This window comes from Aotus nancymaae, unplaced genomic scaffold (assembly GCF_030222135.1).
Source record: "Aotus nancymaae isolate 86718 unplaced genomic scaffold, 86718_ANA_hifiasm-v0.15.2.pri h1tg000014l, whole genome shotgun sequence".
Classification (NCBI taxonomy): Eukaryota; Metazoa; Chordata; class Mammalia; order Primates; family Aotidae; genus Aotus; species Aotus nancymaae.
The window spans coordinates 72,871,373-72,887,794 of NW_026988425.1; the positions used below are offsets into that span (position 1 = coordinate 72,871,373).

General features: G+C 43.8%; 1 protein-coding gene across 7 annotated transcripts; it reads right to left on the reverse strand.

The window, feature by feature from the left end:
* Positions 1-766: 766 nt before the first annotated feature.
* ANKRD34B (ankyrin repeat domain 34B) lies at positions 767-14,628 on the reverse strand. Of its 7 annotated transcripts, none has more exons than XM_012472172.3 (5): positions 14,580-14,628; positions 13,436-13,583; positions 11,798-11,883; positions 8,279-8,359; positions 767-2,825 (listed from the first exon to the last, which is right to left on the reverse strand). In XM_012472172.3, exon 5 carries the CDS (start codon positions 2,800-2,802, stop codon positions 1,258-1,260), a length of 1,545 nt encoding a protein of 514 aa, XP_012327595.2. In that variant the 5' UTR covers positions 2,803-2,825; positions 8,279-8,359; positions 11,798-11,883; positions 13,436-13,583; positions 14,580-14,628; the 3' UTR covers positions 767-1,257. The 7 variants fall into 7 exon arrangements, with proteins under 7 accessions (XP_012327595.2, XP_012327600.2, XP_021524323.2 ...); XM_012472177.3 differs by lacking the exon at positions 14,580-14,628 and adding an exon at positions 13,905-13,989 and having other exon boundaries at positions 13,440-13,583; XM_021668648.2 differs by lacking the exon at positions 14,580-14,628 and adding an exon at positions 13,905-13,989 and having other exon boundaries at positions 11,798-11,880.
* Between the last annotated feature and the right edge of the window lie 1,794 nt (positions 14,629-16,422).

Genomic DNA, 16,422 nt, shown 5'->3' on the forward strand with positions numbered 1-16,422 from the left:
GACAATCATCAAATTAATACACTTAGGTTTTGTATAGTCTGATTTATTCTTTGCTGTTAAACTGCTAGATTGAAATAAGGATTCTTTGTTTAAACATCATACTTTGAAGTTATATAGATGATATAATTATTACTTTATAATATTTTATAATACTAATATGGTATTCATTAATTTGTTAGAAGTTATTCATAGGTCCTAAAATACTAGATGATTGGAATGTCACACTAAATAAGTTATCCTTATTATATAAATGTTTAATAACTACATATCAGAAATAAGGTGTTTTTTAATATTGCCCAAATATTTAGTACATTTTGTGATTAAGTTTCTACTGCTGCTCTTAATTTTAGTTAACCTAATCTAATAATCAGTTTTTCTTTTTAAAAGAAAGCGAGTGCTTAGTTTCTATCCATGATGAACTTTTTTTTTGATTATTTTTGAAAGACAAGAATAATTTGATATAAGTAAAGAGAAATGCTTTTTAGCTTTTATATCATCTTGTCATTGGAAACCTATGGATAGGCTTCCAAAACTAATAACAGGAATTAAAAGATATGAAGAAAGAATAATTCCGCAAAGCAAAACACGGTACACAAACAACAAGACTCAGCATAGAATATTAGTAGGTTGTAAAACTCTAGTTAGACACTGATTAAACTGACATCACGAATATTTTAGTTGCCCATTCTAATACAGTGTTTAACCTTTTATATTTTTAATTAGAGTTTTACCTACCTTCAGTTAACATTTTAAACGAATTAGTTCATTCTTTCTTTGTAGCTTGAGTTTATTGACCTTAGAACATTTAATAGCTGTCAGTGTTTTCTTTTATGGTTTGAGGATCATAAAAAAAATTGCAATCTCATTTATTAACATAAAATGTTAAAAAATTATTGACTTGAAAACTGTTTACTAATAAAATATTTAGCCAATCTGAAATTCAAAAAAAATTACCCCAACTTCTTTCTTTGCTGATTTTTTTTTAAATGACAAATTTAGACTACATGGAGATTGTTAAATATTAGAAGCATTGAGAAAAATAGCTTTCCTTTTGTTTGAGAGAATTCCCACAGCAGAAACTATATATTATTTTTTATGTTCATGATGCCTAGTACAAATAAATTACATTTTAATCTGTCTAGCCATTATGGACTAACCAATTATGAGATTTAAAAGAATGAACATTTAAGATTTCTTCTCTAGTTCTTTGTTTCTCTGATATAAACATTTGAAGAAAATATGTTTTGTACCCATCTCCTAAAAGTTTACTAATTGCTTAATTTGTTCAGTTTGCAATGATTGTCTCCTTAACAACATTTTCTTACTTTTGAATTCTTTAGGGAAAATAGGAACTGTTGGCGTAAGCATTTTTTGACCACAAGAAAGAAGGCTGCAAATCTTGTTGTTGACATTGATGTCTGAGATGGGAGGGTGAGAATTTACATTTAAGGGTGGGAGAAACCCCGGTCTGGTTTGGGTAATACTGTGATCCAAAGGGAAAGCTCCTGAACCTCGCCTTTCTAAAATTGCATGATTTCTCCTGCTCAGGAGGCCTGGGGGGATATTCTCCAGCAATTCTTTGGACTCTGACAATTGGGAAGGAGATGGCAAGAGGACCTTTTTCTTTCCTATAAGTGCTTTGCCATCTTCTAAAGTTGGAGGGGTAAGGCCAGCTGAGAGCTGGGAATCAGAGCTGTAGTGATTTGCCCCCAAGTTTCTTTTCTGAACTATACTTCTTAAGGTGGAAGCAAATATTGTCTGGTTAGAATCTGGGTCCTGGTCAACAGGGACGTCAATGCATTGCTGATTTCCTTCTGAAAGATAAGATTGATAATTTATTTCCTCATATGACATCTTCCTTGAGCTGGCCTGATCAAAGGCTCTTAGCAAATGTGCAGTGTCTTTGACATCAATGCTTTGGTGCCTAGTGATGAACCGCTTGGAAAGTGCCAGCCCATTGGTTTTATAGGATAATTCTTCCTCTGGTGTAATATCCTGGAGCTCCTCTTGCAATGAAGCCACTCTGTTCTGGTGCATTAATGATGGGGGACTCTTGATCCAGGGTGGAGCCTGGGGGAGCTTGGGCCCCTTAGGGGCCATAGCAGGTTTCCTCACAGGGGAACCTGGGTCCCAGGTATCATCATTGCTTCCAGCGAGCTCAAGATCTTTAAAGCCAAAGAGCATCAGTTCCGTTTCAGAAGAATCTGAAAGTGGCGATGAGGCAGTTTTGATGTCTATTTCTGAAGGAGTGGTGCAGGTGGCTGGGGAATGACACCCATCTAAATCCACAGGAGGCATATTTAAGTACTGTTTAGTCGTATGCTTCCCACAGGGTGACTTTGCTGTTGTGATGATGATGACCTCTTTCCCTTTAGCCTTGCAGGCACTAAGTAGAACTTTCATTGTCTCTGTATCTTGTGAATTTATAGCATAAACAAGAGCTGAGTAACTAGAATGGTCTTGCAAGCTGAGGTCAGCCCCACTCTTGAGGAGCAAGGAAACAACTTCAGGGCCAGCTTTTTCTAAGCAAGCATGCATCAGAGCCGTTTTCCCAGATTTGTCCTGTATGTTGGGATCGGCGTTGTTCTCTAACAGGTATTTCACCATTTTGGCTTTACTGACACTCTGGTGATCGACATGTTTGGTCTTACAAGCGATCATTAAAGGGGTTTCCCCACGGTCATTGCTCTCATTAATGTAGGCACCGCCTTCTAGCAAAAGTCTTGTGAGGCGAAGCCGGCTCTGATGGACTGCTTTGATCAAGGAATTTCCTTCACTTGAAATTTCCATACCTTCATCCATCTTCAGAAGTTAGAAATCAATACCTGGTTATCAAAGACAGTAAAGACCAAAAGATTAGCCAGAATCCACATCCCAATTTATATTCATTTGGTGAGAATTAATTTCTAAAATATGTACGCAACATAAATGGGATTATGCTAAATAGTGAATTGCAAAATAAAATAAATTTTTGAATTGTAATGACCTTTACGAAATTACAAATTAAAATTTATTTTCAAAATCTTCATCGATATTTATTATGCCAACATAGCACTTTCCGAAGTCCCACATTAATTAAACAATAATCCACTTATTTTCTACCTGTGGAAAATATTTTTTAAATTAATAATGTTAAAAAGCAAATTTAGACAAGTACTGTGGCTCACATCTGTAATCCTAGCACTTTGGGAGGTTGAAGCAGGAGGATTACTTGAGACCAGGAATTTGAGACCAGCCTGGGCAGTGTGTAGTGAGACTCTGTCTCTACCAAAAATAAATTTTAAAATTAGCTGGGCATGGTGGTGTGGCCTGTAGTTCCAGCTACTCAGGAGACAGAGGCAGGAGGATCACTTGAGCCCAGGAGTTTGAGGTTACAGTGAAATATGATCATGCCACCTGCACTCAGCCTAGGTGAAAGAGTGAGATCTTGTCTATAAAATAATCAATTAAGTAAAATGTAAATTTAAAAAAGTAAATTTAAGCTATAGAGCCAAAATTCTGTGTCATTGCATCTGGATCCATTAAAATATAACATGTTTGTGGTAGCTTAATGTAAAAGCTTTAGTATTACATTACTTAAACATGCTCTTCAATTAAATAATGCAAGTGATAGCTGGATTTTCAATTTGAGGGACATTTTTATGTTGTTTTTCTTGAAGGATGAAATATTGTTTGGGCTACAACATGTTAAAATAACTGACATAATATCTGAAATTCACACTGAGACTGGAATGGTGAGCATGTGATTATGTAATTTTCTTGATTCTATTATTTAAATTATATATTGACCAGATAATGGGGTTAGAAAGAACTATAGGGTTAAATTTTGACAACAGTATCTCTGCTCTGAAAAAGGAGTTTTATAGGCAAGAAACCTGAAAGGAGCCATGAAGACTTTGTAAACATTCATTTTTATTATTGAAACGAAACAATATTTATGTTTAACTTATTTAAATATTTTAGATTCAGACTCCTTCAACAGATAATTCCATTAGGTGGTAAGAATTATGTCTTCATCTAGGGCTAATAAAATTTTTGTCTTTTAGTAGTGCTTACAGTTGAGGGGGGAATCAGATGAATGCATATATAATATTTAAATCTGTTTTACTGATTCAATAGTTTTTGGAAAGTGAAAACTATTGTTTATTCTATTTACTTTTAAAATTAAAATTATGGAAAATGGATTTCTATTTGATAATAGAATAGATAACAAATCTAACAACAGCCAAAAGAAAGAAGAGATAAGACAGCAAAAAAAGTGAAGAAAAAAGAGAAAAGTAAGCATGCAGGCAGAAATTCATTGTTAAACATCTACAAGCTCCTGATATGTGCTGGGCACTGAGCTACAAAGGCACAAGCCCTATCCCTGAGGAGCTCACAGTCTTTTGGAAGAGATACTGTATAAGCAGCTGGTTACAAAGTCAGGAGAGCACAGAAGCTTTAACATCCTGGGAAACAAAGCAGGCTTCACAGAATCCAGCCATTGAGTTGGATCCTAGAATCTGGCAGGCAGACAAAGGAGGAAGGGAGAAGTAGATAACACTGCTTTTGCAAAGACCTAGAGGCCTAACGTAGCAGTTATTTATCAGGAAACAGGCTTCATTTACTTGGTTACAACCAAACTTTAGGATAATGTTTTAGCAGATGGTTAGAGTTAGGGTTAATATGGCAGAACACACATCATCTAATTTTGCTTCTTCCTGAAACTCCTTAAAACCAAAGAATTTTTTCAAAGACATAAACTCTTAAAGATAGAAGGATGAGAAGATGGCAGCAACAATATTTTGGAAGCCAGAAAGCAGTGAGCCAGTAGTAACTGACTTAGCGTGTGTGTGTGTGTGCATGCACGTGCGCGAGCATATGTGTGAAGAATACAGCTAAAATAAGGAGGAACAGGTGAAAAGCTGTTAGATAAGCAGTTAGATTCCTAGGTCCTTTTGCTACCTGAAAGGTGATCCTACCCTGCATCACCACCAGAAAACTCATTCGATGTGCAGACTCTCAGACTCCACCCCAGAGCTACTGAATCAGAGCCTACATTTTAACAAGATCTCCAGGCGATTTGTACGCACAGTAAAGTTTGAGAAATACAGCCTTAGGTCATTCCTCCAACTCCGAGTCACTAGGATATGGAAGACTGCCCCTCCTGCCCTACGGGATGTCTAGAGGTTTATTCTCAGGAAATGATGAAACAGAGCATCTCTGGACTGGGAGATGCTTACTGACCACTGCTGAAGGATCCCACAGCCTACTTCCCCAGCTCGGCTTGCTGGCAGCCATACCTTCACCCCTCAGGGAAAAATTGCTATAGACTTCTCTCAAGAATCTGACATGCTACCCAGGTCAAACAACAGTGAAGCTTACAGGTCACAAGCCTCAATTTGTGTGCTTAAGGCTTCTCACCAGCTTTTAATCCCAACCCTTTAATCATCAGCAGCCACAACAAGAATTTAAAAACAAAAATGCCTCTTACATTAAAGATAGAGACTAGAACAAATTGAAAACAGCAACTTGGGGCTGGGCACCGTGGCTCACGCCTGTAATCCCAGCACTTTGGGAGGCCAAGGCAGGTGGATCACAAAGTCAGGAGTTCAAGACCAGCCTGGCGAAGATGGTGAAACCCTGTCTCTACTAAAAATACAAAAAATTATTAGGGTGTGGTGGCACACACCTGTAGTCCCAGCTACTCGGGAGACTGAGGCAGGAGGATTGCTTGAACCTGGGAGGCAGAGATTGTAGTGAGCCGAGATCACACCACTGCACTCTAGCCTGGGCAACAGAGTGAGACTCTGTCTCAAAAAAAAAAAAAAAAGGAAAACAAAAAGAAAAAAGCAACTTGGAGGAAACATGTTATTTAGAAAAATGAAAATCTCAAAAACTCATTACCCTCAAAAGCATAAGAAGATGTTGACAGAGCAGGAGAATTGCCATCTTGGACAAGCCCCTCATTCTAAAGTTCACCTTCATAAAAAAACACCTAAATCCAAAGGCATGCCTAATGGCTAAGGTCAGTATGACCATAAACCACAAATAACATCTCCATCCAGAAACATTCCAAACTCCTCCCCAACCAGAGACATGCTAGCCCCAAGATAAACCCCTACTCCAGTCGGAAAGACGTCTACCCTAAGATATCCTCCCCTCCTCCCAGAGAGATTCCAACCCTGCCAAAAACCTCTCCACACACATAAATGTTCCAAGGTTTGGATGAGCCCCCTCACCCTAAAACTAACATATACTCCTAGTCTGTAAGAGAAAGTGTTCCTGACCAAAATGGGCCAGGAGCACCTCTCAGGTTTGATCAATGGTAAACCTGTCTTTAACTGCCAGCCACATTTCATGTTTCTTTCCTCTTTCTTTAACTCTTACAGTTGTAACCATGAAACATGAATAAGATTCTATGAAAAAGGAATATTCAGAGCATAAAAATGAGCTCTCTTAAGGTAAAAACATGATACCAACCTATAAAACTCAATAGAAGGGTTGGATGATAACACTGATAAAATCTCTAACATAATCAAGCAAAAAGAAAAGAAAGAAAAGGAAAAGATAGAAGACTAGACCAGGAACTCCAACATCCAAATAATAGAAGTTTCAACAAGAGAAAAAAGTGGGGGTAGGAAGAAGAAGGGGCAAATAGAAGAAGAAATCATCTGTAAGATCAAGAAAAGTTTCTAGACTTGAGGGTCATGAGTTGCCAAATTGAAATGGTCCAAAGGAGAGCACAGTACAATGAAAATTTAAGAACAAACCAATAAAACAGACGCTGACTACAGCACATAGTCAAATTTCTAGTAAATTTCTAGAACAAGGACAACTAAGATTCCGAAATCTTGGGGTCAGGGATGATGGGCTGAGAGTTTGAGGGATGGGGATAAGTCTATTTAAGAATCAAGAATTAGCACAGACAATGAAGGAAGGTCTTTTAAAATCTGAAGGAAAAATGATTCTTAGCTTAGAATTCTGTATTAAGCAAATCATCAAGGAAGAACTGCAACATACTCTGAATAATTTACCAGAGGATGGAATCTACAAAGATGACATGGTAGAACCAGAAAAAAGAAAACATAAGATACTAGAGACTGGAGATCATCATGAAAAAGAGACTCGAAGAATTTTCAGGAAAATGGTGAAGGGAGATGCCAGGAAAATGCTTGTGCCCAGACATCCCCTCTGAGGCCACCCTGCCATTTTGCCATCTTGTTAACTGAGGACCAGATGCCCCGGTGAGCCTGCCCTCAGTTCTTTTCTCTACTTGCTTGGTCCCAGCCACACCTCTGCTCTCTCCTCTGTGTCCTGCTTTTGGAGGCAGCCAGTGGCACTCCAGCTCCACTCAGGTGTTTTCTCTGACTGCCTGGGAATAAGTTCAGGTGGACTTAGGAGGAGAAAGACTCAATGGCCTGTCCCTTTGTATATCCAACTCCTAGTCTACTCTGTAGCTCTGCCAGAAGCACTGTAAGGGCGACCCCATGCTTCCTAGGACTCGTGACCTTGCCTGGAGGGGCTCTTGTAAAGGCTCAGAGAGACTGAGCCAGACTAAGACCCAGGGTCTGTCTGGCTTATCCTCTCCTGGAAGCTTTCGTCATATGCTGGCAATCTTGTCCTTTCTTTATTCATCTAATTTTGTACTTGATACTATTTTTAAAAAATAAACAATTATTTTACTTAGGGATCAAGTATAAGGGGAAACCTGAAATTTTTTTTTAAAAAGCAAAGGGAATGATTAATACAAAAGTCAACGAAAAGCTACTCCTTGGTAGAGATTAGGAGAACAATGCCATTTGGGAGGGACACAGAGCGGCCAATAGTTCAGGTGATGTTCTGTTTCCCAGTCTGGGTGGTGCATAGGTAAGTGTCCATTTTATTCTTCTTCTTGAAACAGTACACATTTCACATACCCCTCTGTATATCACTCTTATTTGCTTATTGTAAAATAGAACGTGTGTGCAGAAAAGAGCATAGCATATATGTAAGATATATTTAATTATTAAAAATTCCAAAGAGTCCTATTAGGTCTTACTTTTTACAAGACTAATTCAGTTCTCATGATATTATCGATGGCATTTGTGCCTTGACTTTCAACTGGAATTTCAACTGACTAAGCTCCTGAAAGGCAGTATTCAAAAGGACATAGTGTTCATCTCCACTTCAGTACCATTCATGATGCAAAGCAGAGAACTACTCAATATATATGCACATAAATGCAATGAAAGTGAATGCTTTGATTTTATGTTCCCTGTGACATACTCTGTAAAAGCTATCTTGGAGCCAGACGTACCTGCAAGTCAGGAACTTAGGAATTTGGGATCAGTTGACAGCTTGGGTCCCAACTCAGAGGTCTATTCTGAATGCAAAGCATCTGAAAAGAGCTCACGTGAGACAGTGATCACAAAAGAATCATTTTAAAAACATTTTTTATGTATAAATGAGCTTAATAGAGCATAGAAATTTAGAGAAATGAGCCAGAATAATATCAAATATAGAAACTGTAAGGTTTGTCCTTGCCGAGTTTAAAAGGAAGAAACTGAGGCTAGCACAAGAAGATCCAGTATGAAGGAATTTATTCAGGCTCCCGGGCGAGATTCTGCGGTCCGACAGGAGGGGCCAGAGAAGTCACGCAGACTCCTCTCAGACGTGGGGTTTTATAGGGAGTGAAGGAGCTCGATTGGTTGTGCGAGAGCAGGACTACTATTGGGTAAGGTTACAAGCCTTTGTTTGCATACAGGACTTGGCTGCTATTGGTTAGAACTACTTGGCTGCTATTGGCTAGAAAGACTCAGCTGCTATTGGCTAGAATCACAAGACCCCGCTTGCATACTGGGTTCTTTAAGGGAAAGCCAGGCTGTGTGAGAAGGGGAAAAGGGAACAACCCAAGCATGTCCGAGCTTTCGGACAAAAGGTGGCGGGGGGTGTGCGTCCGAGCTCCCGGCAAGGCAACCGGCCTTACAGAAACTACTTAGTAATTGCATTTCAAGGAGCTATACAGTATCAGTCATTAAAAAAAAATTCTTTGACCAAAAGTAGCATCTGAGAAATAGATATTCAAATGAGAACAAGTTGCCAGATACCAGATTTCAATATTATACTCTCGTATAGTTTCTAGTATTTAGGTCAATCTTGTTTTTATTTTTTAAAATCTTAGCAGCATCTTTGGGGGAAGATATTTTACTTACAATTTTTTAAAAATGTTTATTTTATTTTTTGGCATGGGGTCTTGCTATATTGCCCAGGCTGGTCTTGAACTCCCAGCCTCAAATGATCCTCCTGCCTCAGCCTCCCAAAGTGTTGGAGTTATAGGCGTGAACCACCATGCCCAGCCAAGACTTTCTACTTTTCAGTCACCCTCAAGTAAAGGCCTTTCTCCACTACACTAAACCTGAGCACTTGCTGTCACAGATTTCTTTCACCGAGGTTGGTGTCAGGAGGTTCTGGGAGAAGAAGAGGAGCTGGCACTATACTGGTGCCTGCCATGCCTAAAGAGGACAGTGACCCCATCACAGTCTTGTGGAAAAACAGGGTGCTGTGGGCTCCAGGGTCCCAGAGAAGTTGAGCAGTGGCACCAACTCGCTGCCTAATCCACCCGCAACGTGGACGGAGGCAGACCCTCTCCCCGGAGGACTGGGGAGTGTCTAGCAAAACCAACCCCATGAGGTTGACTCTTTCCTCATTATAAAGACTTTTAAAGCCACTCTGTTTGCTCACTTTTTAACGTTTAGTAGAGCAATTTTGACATTGTCTAAACATACTTGTCAGGAAAAAGGTGTCAAATACTTTATTCTCCAAAGGTGTAATCCGTGTTCAGGTTCTTTCTGTAATCAGTACCTGAATGGAAGAATCCCCTTCTCTTTAGGCCTTCATCCTTTTCCGGGGTTCTTTTATCTTGCCTTCTCCAGTTGTACATCAAAAACACTGATAGTTACGTCTGACTTACTTCCTTTTCATACAGTTGAACTCTACTTTTGATGAAGACCACTTCTCTTGCCTAGAATGTTCTTTCCTCCTTGAAGCATCCTGACTGGATCCTGAGTGTGGATAGCACTTTGTTATGCCTAGACTATACGTAATCCCCAAACTTAGTTGCACCTTCCATATAGATAATAGTTCAACTGCTGAAAGTTCAGGCATCAGACAAGTGTCAGTCGTGACTCTCCTACTCATTGGCTGTGTGCCCTGATCAAGTCTCTCAGTCTCTAGGAGTCTTGAGCTCCTCATGTGTGAAATGACAATCATAGAACATTCATTCCACGGGGATGTGGTAATGAAATCAGACAATGGCTAGAAAAAAGACTTTCCTGTTGTGTCTTCACAGTCACTGCATTCCTCTTTTTAAAATGTTTATCTCATAATTAGCTTTTTAAAATGTTTATCATGTCTCCAATCCACAGCCTATTTAAAATAACAGATGAAATGTTGGAATTTTTTTTTAAGGATATATTTCTAGGATGCAATGCTTCATCTCATTTTGTAAATATCAGTGGAATCTAATAAGTGAAACATGGAAAGAATATATCCTTTAAGTGTATTTTCCTTACAATTTCGAAACACTATCACTTCAACATTATTACAAGATATTAATTATTCAAAGGCTGGATAAGCTGCTTTTCATTTAAAAATTACAATGTCTTTAATATCACTTGCAACTCATCATGGCATATTTATGATGCTCCTTTAGTTCCTCTCTCTATGCCCAAGATGCCACCAAAATTATAATCATTGAGTTATTTTTTAAAAATATTTAAAATATATATATATATGTATTTCTTTTTCAGATAGAATCTGGCTCTGTCGCCCAGGCTGGAGTGCAGTGGCACAATCTCTGCTCACTGCAGCCTCTGCCTCCCGGGTTCAAGTGATTCTCCTGACTCAGCCTCCTGAGTTAAATACTTTTTTTTGAGACAGAGTCTTACTTTGTCACCAGGCTGGAGTGCAGTGGTGCAATCTCAGCTCACTGCAACCTCCACCTTCCAGGTTCAAGTGATTCACCTGCCTCAGCCTCCCGAGTCATACAGGCACACGCCACTGTGCCCAGCTAATTTTTTGTATTTTTAGTAGAGATGGAGTTTCACCATGTTGGCCAGGATGATCTCCATCTGTTGACCTCGTGATCTGCCCACCTCAGCCTCCCAAAGTGCAGGAATTACAGGTGTGAGCCACTTCACACAGCCAAATATGTATATTTTTAAGAACAGAGAAAATTGGAGGAGAGATACCATTAGATGAGCAATTTCAAACAAGCTCTGGAAATGGGGGGTTGGTGGAGTGGCAAATGGCCTTAGCATAGCAGAGGGGGCTGCAGGACACAGACCCAGGGAGGCAGCCCTGAGGGGAAGGGAGCTGCTTACCCACAGGACCTGTGACATTTAGGACTTAGAGATCCCAAGTGCCAGAGCAAATGGCAATGAGTAACAGGGCTTAAAACAAGAGGATGGTTGAAAAAGTCTGTGGACAGAACAACTGGACCCCTCTGTGTTTTATTTGATCCCAAGTAGCAGACAACCACTTTCCTAGGCAAGAAAACAAAGATTTACTTTCTAAGTTGATCAGAAAGCCTCCAAACTTAGAGGCAGCTTGCTGAAAACAGGGGGATTCAGTGAGCATGTGCAGGTCAAACGGTGAAGTCCTCACCCTGCTCCCTGCACAGCTACAAGAGGACTAGAAGCCAGGAAAAGGAAGTAAGAAGTATTGCATCTTAGAGAGATGAGCCCTATTAAAAATATCTGTCGATACATGAAAGCAATTCAAACCATAACTGCATTCACCCTTCCAGACACCCACTCTAAATGGAAATAGAAGTTACCTGAAAACATTATTCAAAATTTCATACTTCACTTTTGTGTCTTCTCTCCCTGGATGAGTTTTCTGTCAGCCGGCTGTCAGTTCCTACTGAAGGAAATCAAAACTATTCAGTGTTACATAAACACCAATAACTTGTTACATGCATCTTTCCCATTTGGAGTCTAGTTTTTAAATTCCTTATTAAGAAATCCCTACAATGTTTGCTTAGTTAGTCATAGCTCACTGATTATGAGTTTGTAAAGTGTCTGGAGATTCTATGCACAGCAACCCTGTGTGTGTCTGCCTGCAGGGCTGAGTCGGCCATGCAAGGACTGCTGGGGTTGGAAGGGCCTTGGCGCTCACTTGGTGCAGATGAGGAGGCTGAGAAAGGAAAGGTGAAGTCATTCTCCCAAAGTCAATCATCTTACTCACCTGCTTGCTAGAAGTTAAAGTTCATCACCTGGCCATGGTGAGGGAGAACTTAACAAATGGGTTTGAACTCAAAATTCAGCCCATCACCCTTGCCCCAGTCCCTGCCTATGTGCTGCCCCAAAGGGAATTCGGGACTGCTCAGATGAGGCAGCAGGGTGTGTATCAGGGACCTGGGCTCTGGCTCTCTCCAAGTTACCAACCTCTGGGAGGTCATTCTTCTTAGCCTTAGTTTCCCCACCCCTAAAATGGGGATAATATCTACTTTACAGGGGATGATTATGAGGATTTTTAAAAATCCGAACACACTTGCTACTTAGGAATTCAATAAATGTCCATTTATAAACATGCATCACCAAATACAGGCACTGCATACAGGAATCCTAGTAGGGTCTGACAAGGAGAGGCCAAGTTCCCTACACCAGTGGGTTCTTCTTCCTTTGTGGGCATAAGAATCACATGGAGACCCTGTTAAAAATAAAATTCCAGCTCCACTCCCAGATATTCCATGGGAGGTGCTTCTAACGCACACTTGGAGAAAATCTGAGGCACACTCTTCATTCCTCATTCCAGGCCACTTCTCTTTGCTATGGACCCCTGCCTCAGATTCACACAGGGCTGTCTCCATCATTACTTCCAAGTGGCATGATGCTCAGCTCCCCTGCAGGAGTGAAAGGCAGAGATGGCTGCCATAGCCTAGAGGGGGTCTAGGGAGCTCACAGGCCCCAGAGAAGAGGACAAACTTGAATTAGTAGAAAGGGCCAGGAGCTGAAGGTTTGCTGCCCTGCCTTTCCTAGACAGGTTTGAAAAAACCTGGAGCCCTAGAGGGCAGCCGAAGGCCAGGAGGGAGGCCAGCTCCACTTGGAATAAGGCAAGCCTGCCTGCCACAAGCAAATGTGTGTCTCCTCCCTACCCAAGGAAAGGGGCAGAGCCATAATAAAAGATGTATCTGAGGTCGTCCTGGAAAATGGAATGACTGACCAGAAAAAGATTCTTCCCTGGTATTGACTTGCAAGAAATATTTAGAAACTGCCCAAAGAGACGGTTTGCTATGTTTCCCACACATACCTCCAATGGGCTGCTGTGTTCTCCTAGTTACTTCGGCTGTCCCCCAGGCCTTTGGGGGCATATACGCCCCTACCGCTGCTACTGATTCACCTCCCCCCAACACACACAGACATACGAGAGAGAGAGAGAGAGAGAGAGAGAGAGAGAGAGAGAGAGAACCAACCTACTCTTCCAAGTCTCAGGGAATCAAGGTGATGGGATTTCCAAGCTGTTGAGGATGCTGGCAGCGTCTTCACGGTCCCCGCCGACCCCGGGAACCAGGCGCGTTTCTTAGGTTTTTCCTGAGAGCAGGAGGAAGCGAGCTCAAGGCGCTGTCGGAGAAGGGCAAAGGAAGGTGACTGGGGCGACCGCGCCAGGGCACCGATGGGGGCGGGGTGCGCGTTTCGTCGCATCTCTGAGCCAGGGCAGGCAGCTGGCGGGCTAAGGCCATCACCATCCATAAAAACGGGTTCTGCCCACAGCCGCTGCGGAGCGGTCCCTGCACCGCCCGCCCGCCCGCAGGACACGGCACTCCATTGGGAAATGGCGCGTCTGAGGGGCGCAGCTACGGCCCCCATCCCGGAGCAGGCGCAACTCTGCACCCGCCTCTCCGCTAAGGGGGTCTGGCATCCTGGTGCCAAAGCTGTGCGCACCTGGGAGGCGTGGGGACCGGCTGCCCGCCCCTGTGCGGCTCCTGCTTCCCGAGACAGAGGCTGCAAACGACTCCGCAGTAACCAGCCCGTCCCCTGCACCCACCCGGCACCTCCTGCTGCCCAGCGGCCGAGGCACCTGCGGAGACGCGCCCAAGTCAGACCCTCCGACCCGCGCGCTCCTGCGGCCCAGCGCGCGCCGCTCCCGCTGCTGCGAGGCCCCCGCCCCGCATCCTCCTCGACACCCCGAGGCTGCGTAGCCCTCGCGCGTTCCCGCCTCTCGGCGAGCCTGAGAAGGAGGCGGAACCCGCATCCCCCGGGGTCCAAGCCCCAGCGGCCACAAAACTGGAATCGAAAACCAGCGGGGACCGCAGGAGGCGCGTCGAGGGTGAGCTCGCGTGGAGCGCGCCCCGGAGTGGCGGGGCAGTCTTTCGGGAGGCCTCTGCAGCCCGGCGGCCCTCGGTTGGCCCTGGGTCTCGCACCCAGCTCGAGGCACTGCAGTGTCAGGGTGCACGGGAGGTGCGGGCTTCAGGGGCCTGCGTCGCACCTGGCGGGGCGCACCGAGACCATGCGGCCGCCGGTTCCCGGGCTGCGCCCCAGCTGTTCCCCTCTCGGCAGCCGCCACTGCCAGCCAAAGTTTCCCAAGTGCAGCCGGCGGGGACGGCGCCTCGCACTGACCTGGGACGCGCTGTCGAGTTGGCGGCGGCGCTTGCAGCCTCCCTCTGGGACTGCCTGACCCTCCGTGCGGTGGTTCTAGGGTGCTGTCCGAGCTGAGCTGTGGTCTTCGGCACCTCGGCGGCTCGAATCTCAGATCTCGGTAGATGGCCGCCCCGTCCCCGCCCTGCTCGGCGGAAAGAGGCAGGCGATTGCCGCGAGTGCTGGAGCAGACACCCGGAGCGCGCACCTCGCCAGACACCCGGGAAGCGCTGCTCTTCCGCTGGGGGTGACGCATCGGCTCCCGGCTCAGCTGCAGGTGAGGGCGGCAGGGCCACTCTGGACCCCAGGGGCCAGATGCTGTTCGAAGCTCCGCCTTCTGTCCCCGTAAGTCCCACCCCGGTCCCCCGCTTCGGTCACCGCGCTTTGGCCAAGGCGACTTGGCCAAAAACAGCGGCAGCAGGATCTCCCCACTGAGGGGAGCACGCGCCCTTACATAGCGGCCTTTGGCTCTTCCAATCGCTGTCCCTCCCCTCAGCTCACATCCACCCGCTGGTCCATGCATCTGTCTGTCCCCACTCATCCTTCCACCCATCCACGTCCCTGTACCACTTCAGGTAAAGCCAAAGCCTCACTTCAGGTTGAGGTGTTAGTGGGAACAACCGTTCTTGCTTATGTCTTTAGGAATTTATAACGTTGTTATACTATTATTAAAATATGAATAGAACATACTAACAAAATTTCGCAAAATGCATTTCATATGTTAAACTCCACTGAGAGATGAAAGGAAATGAAGTAGAAGCAACTTTTTGTTGTTGTTGTTGTTTTCTAGTTTTTCGGGGTTTTTTGTTTGTTTGTTTGTTTGTTTTAAGACAGAATCTCGCTCTGTCGCCCAGGCTGGAGTGCAATGGCGCAATCTCGGCTCACTGTAACCTCCACCCTCTCCCCGCCTTCAACCAATTCTCATGCCTCAGCCTCCGGAGTAGCAGGGATTACAGGTGTGCACCACCACACCCGGCTAATTTTTGTATTTTTAGTAGAGTCAGGGGTTCACCATGTTGCCCAGGCTGGTCTCGAACTCCTGACCTCAAGTGATCCGCCCACCTCAGCCTTCCAAAGTGCTGGAATTATAGGCATGAGCCACAATACCCGGCCAGAAGCAACGTTTTTAACTCTTCATTTATCTTGGAGGGTCTCGTGGGAAAAAGACCATCACTATTTTTGTTATTCTGATAAAGTCAACCAAATTTTGTTTATAGTTTTGAGTCATCGAAGGGGAAAAGTAGATTTATCTCTGGGCAGGCTTCCTTTACTAAAGAAAAGACCCCTCTGAAATGAGGACGCTTTAGTAAACATGCAAAGCAAGTGCACAGGGCGCTTTACCCCAATGTTGGTCTCTAGGGAGTTGGAATCCTAGATCTGGGTTGCCCTTTGCCTACAGCCGTTTGTTTGGAGGTTACCAGGGAGAACTGGGCAAATTTGCATGAAGGCACGGGGCTCCTCCCCCTTACCACCTCCGCCCCTTCTCTTAAAAAAATCTCGTCTATGTGCAGTGTACCTGTTAAAAGACGCATATTTCGGCCGAGTGCTGCCGCTCACACCTGTAATCCCAGCACTTTGGGAGGCCGAGGCAGGTGGGCTACTTCGAGCTCAGGAGTTTGCGACCAGCCTGGCTAACATGGTGAAACCCCATCTCCCCAAAAATACAAAAATTAGCCAGGCATTGTGGTGCATTCATGTAATCCCAGCTTCTGGAGAGGCTTAGGCAGGAGAATTGCTTGAACCCAGGAGGCGGCAGTTGCAGTGAGCCAAGATAGTGCCACTGCACTCCAGCCTGGGCCACAGAGCCAGACTTCATCTCGAAAAA

Excerpts from the sequence above, each read along its gene's own strand:
- ANKRD34B (XM_012472172.3), bottom strand. The coding sequence starts at position 2,802 with ATGGATGAAGGTATGGAAATTTCAAGTGAAGGAAATTCCTTGATCAAA.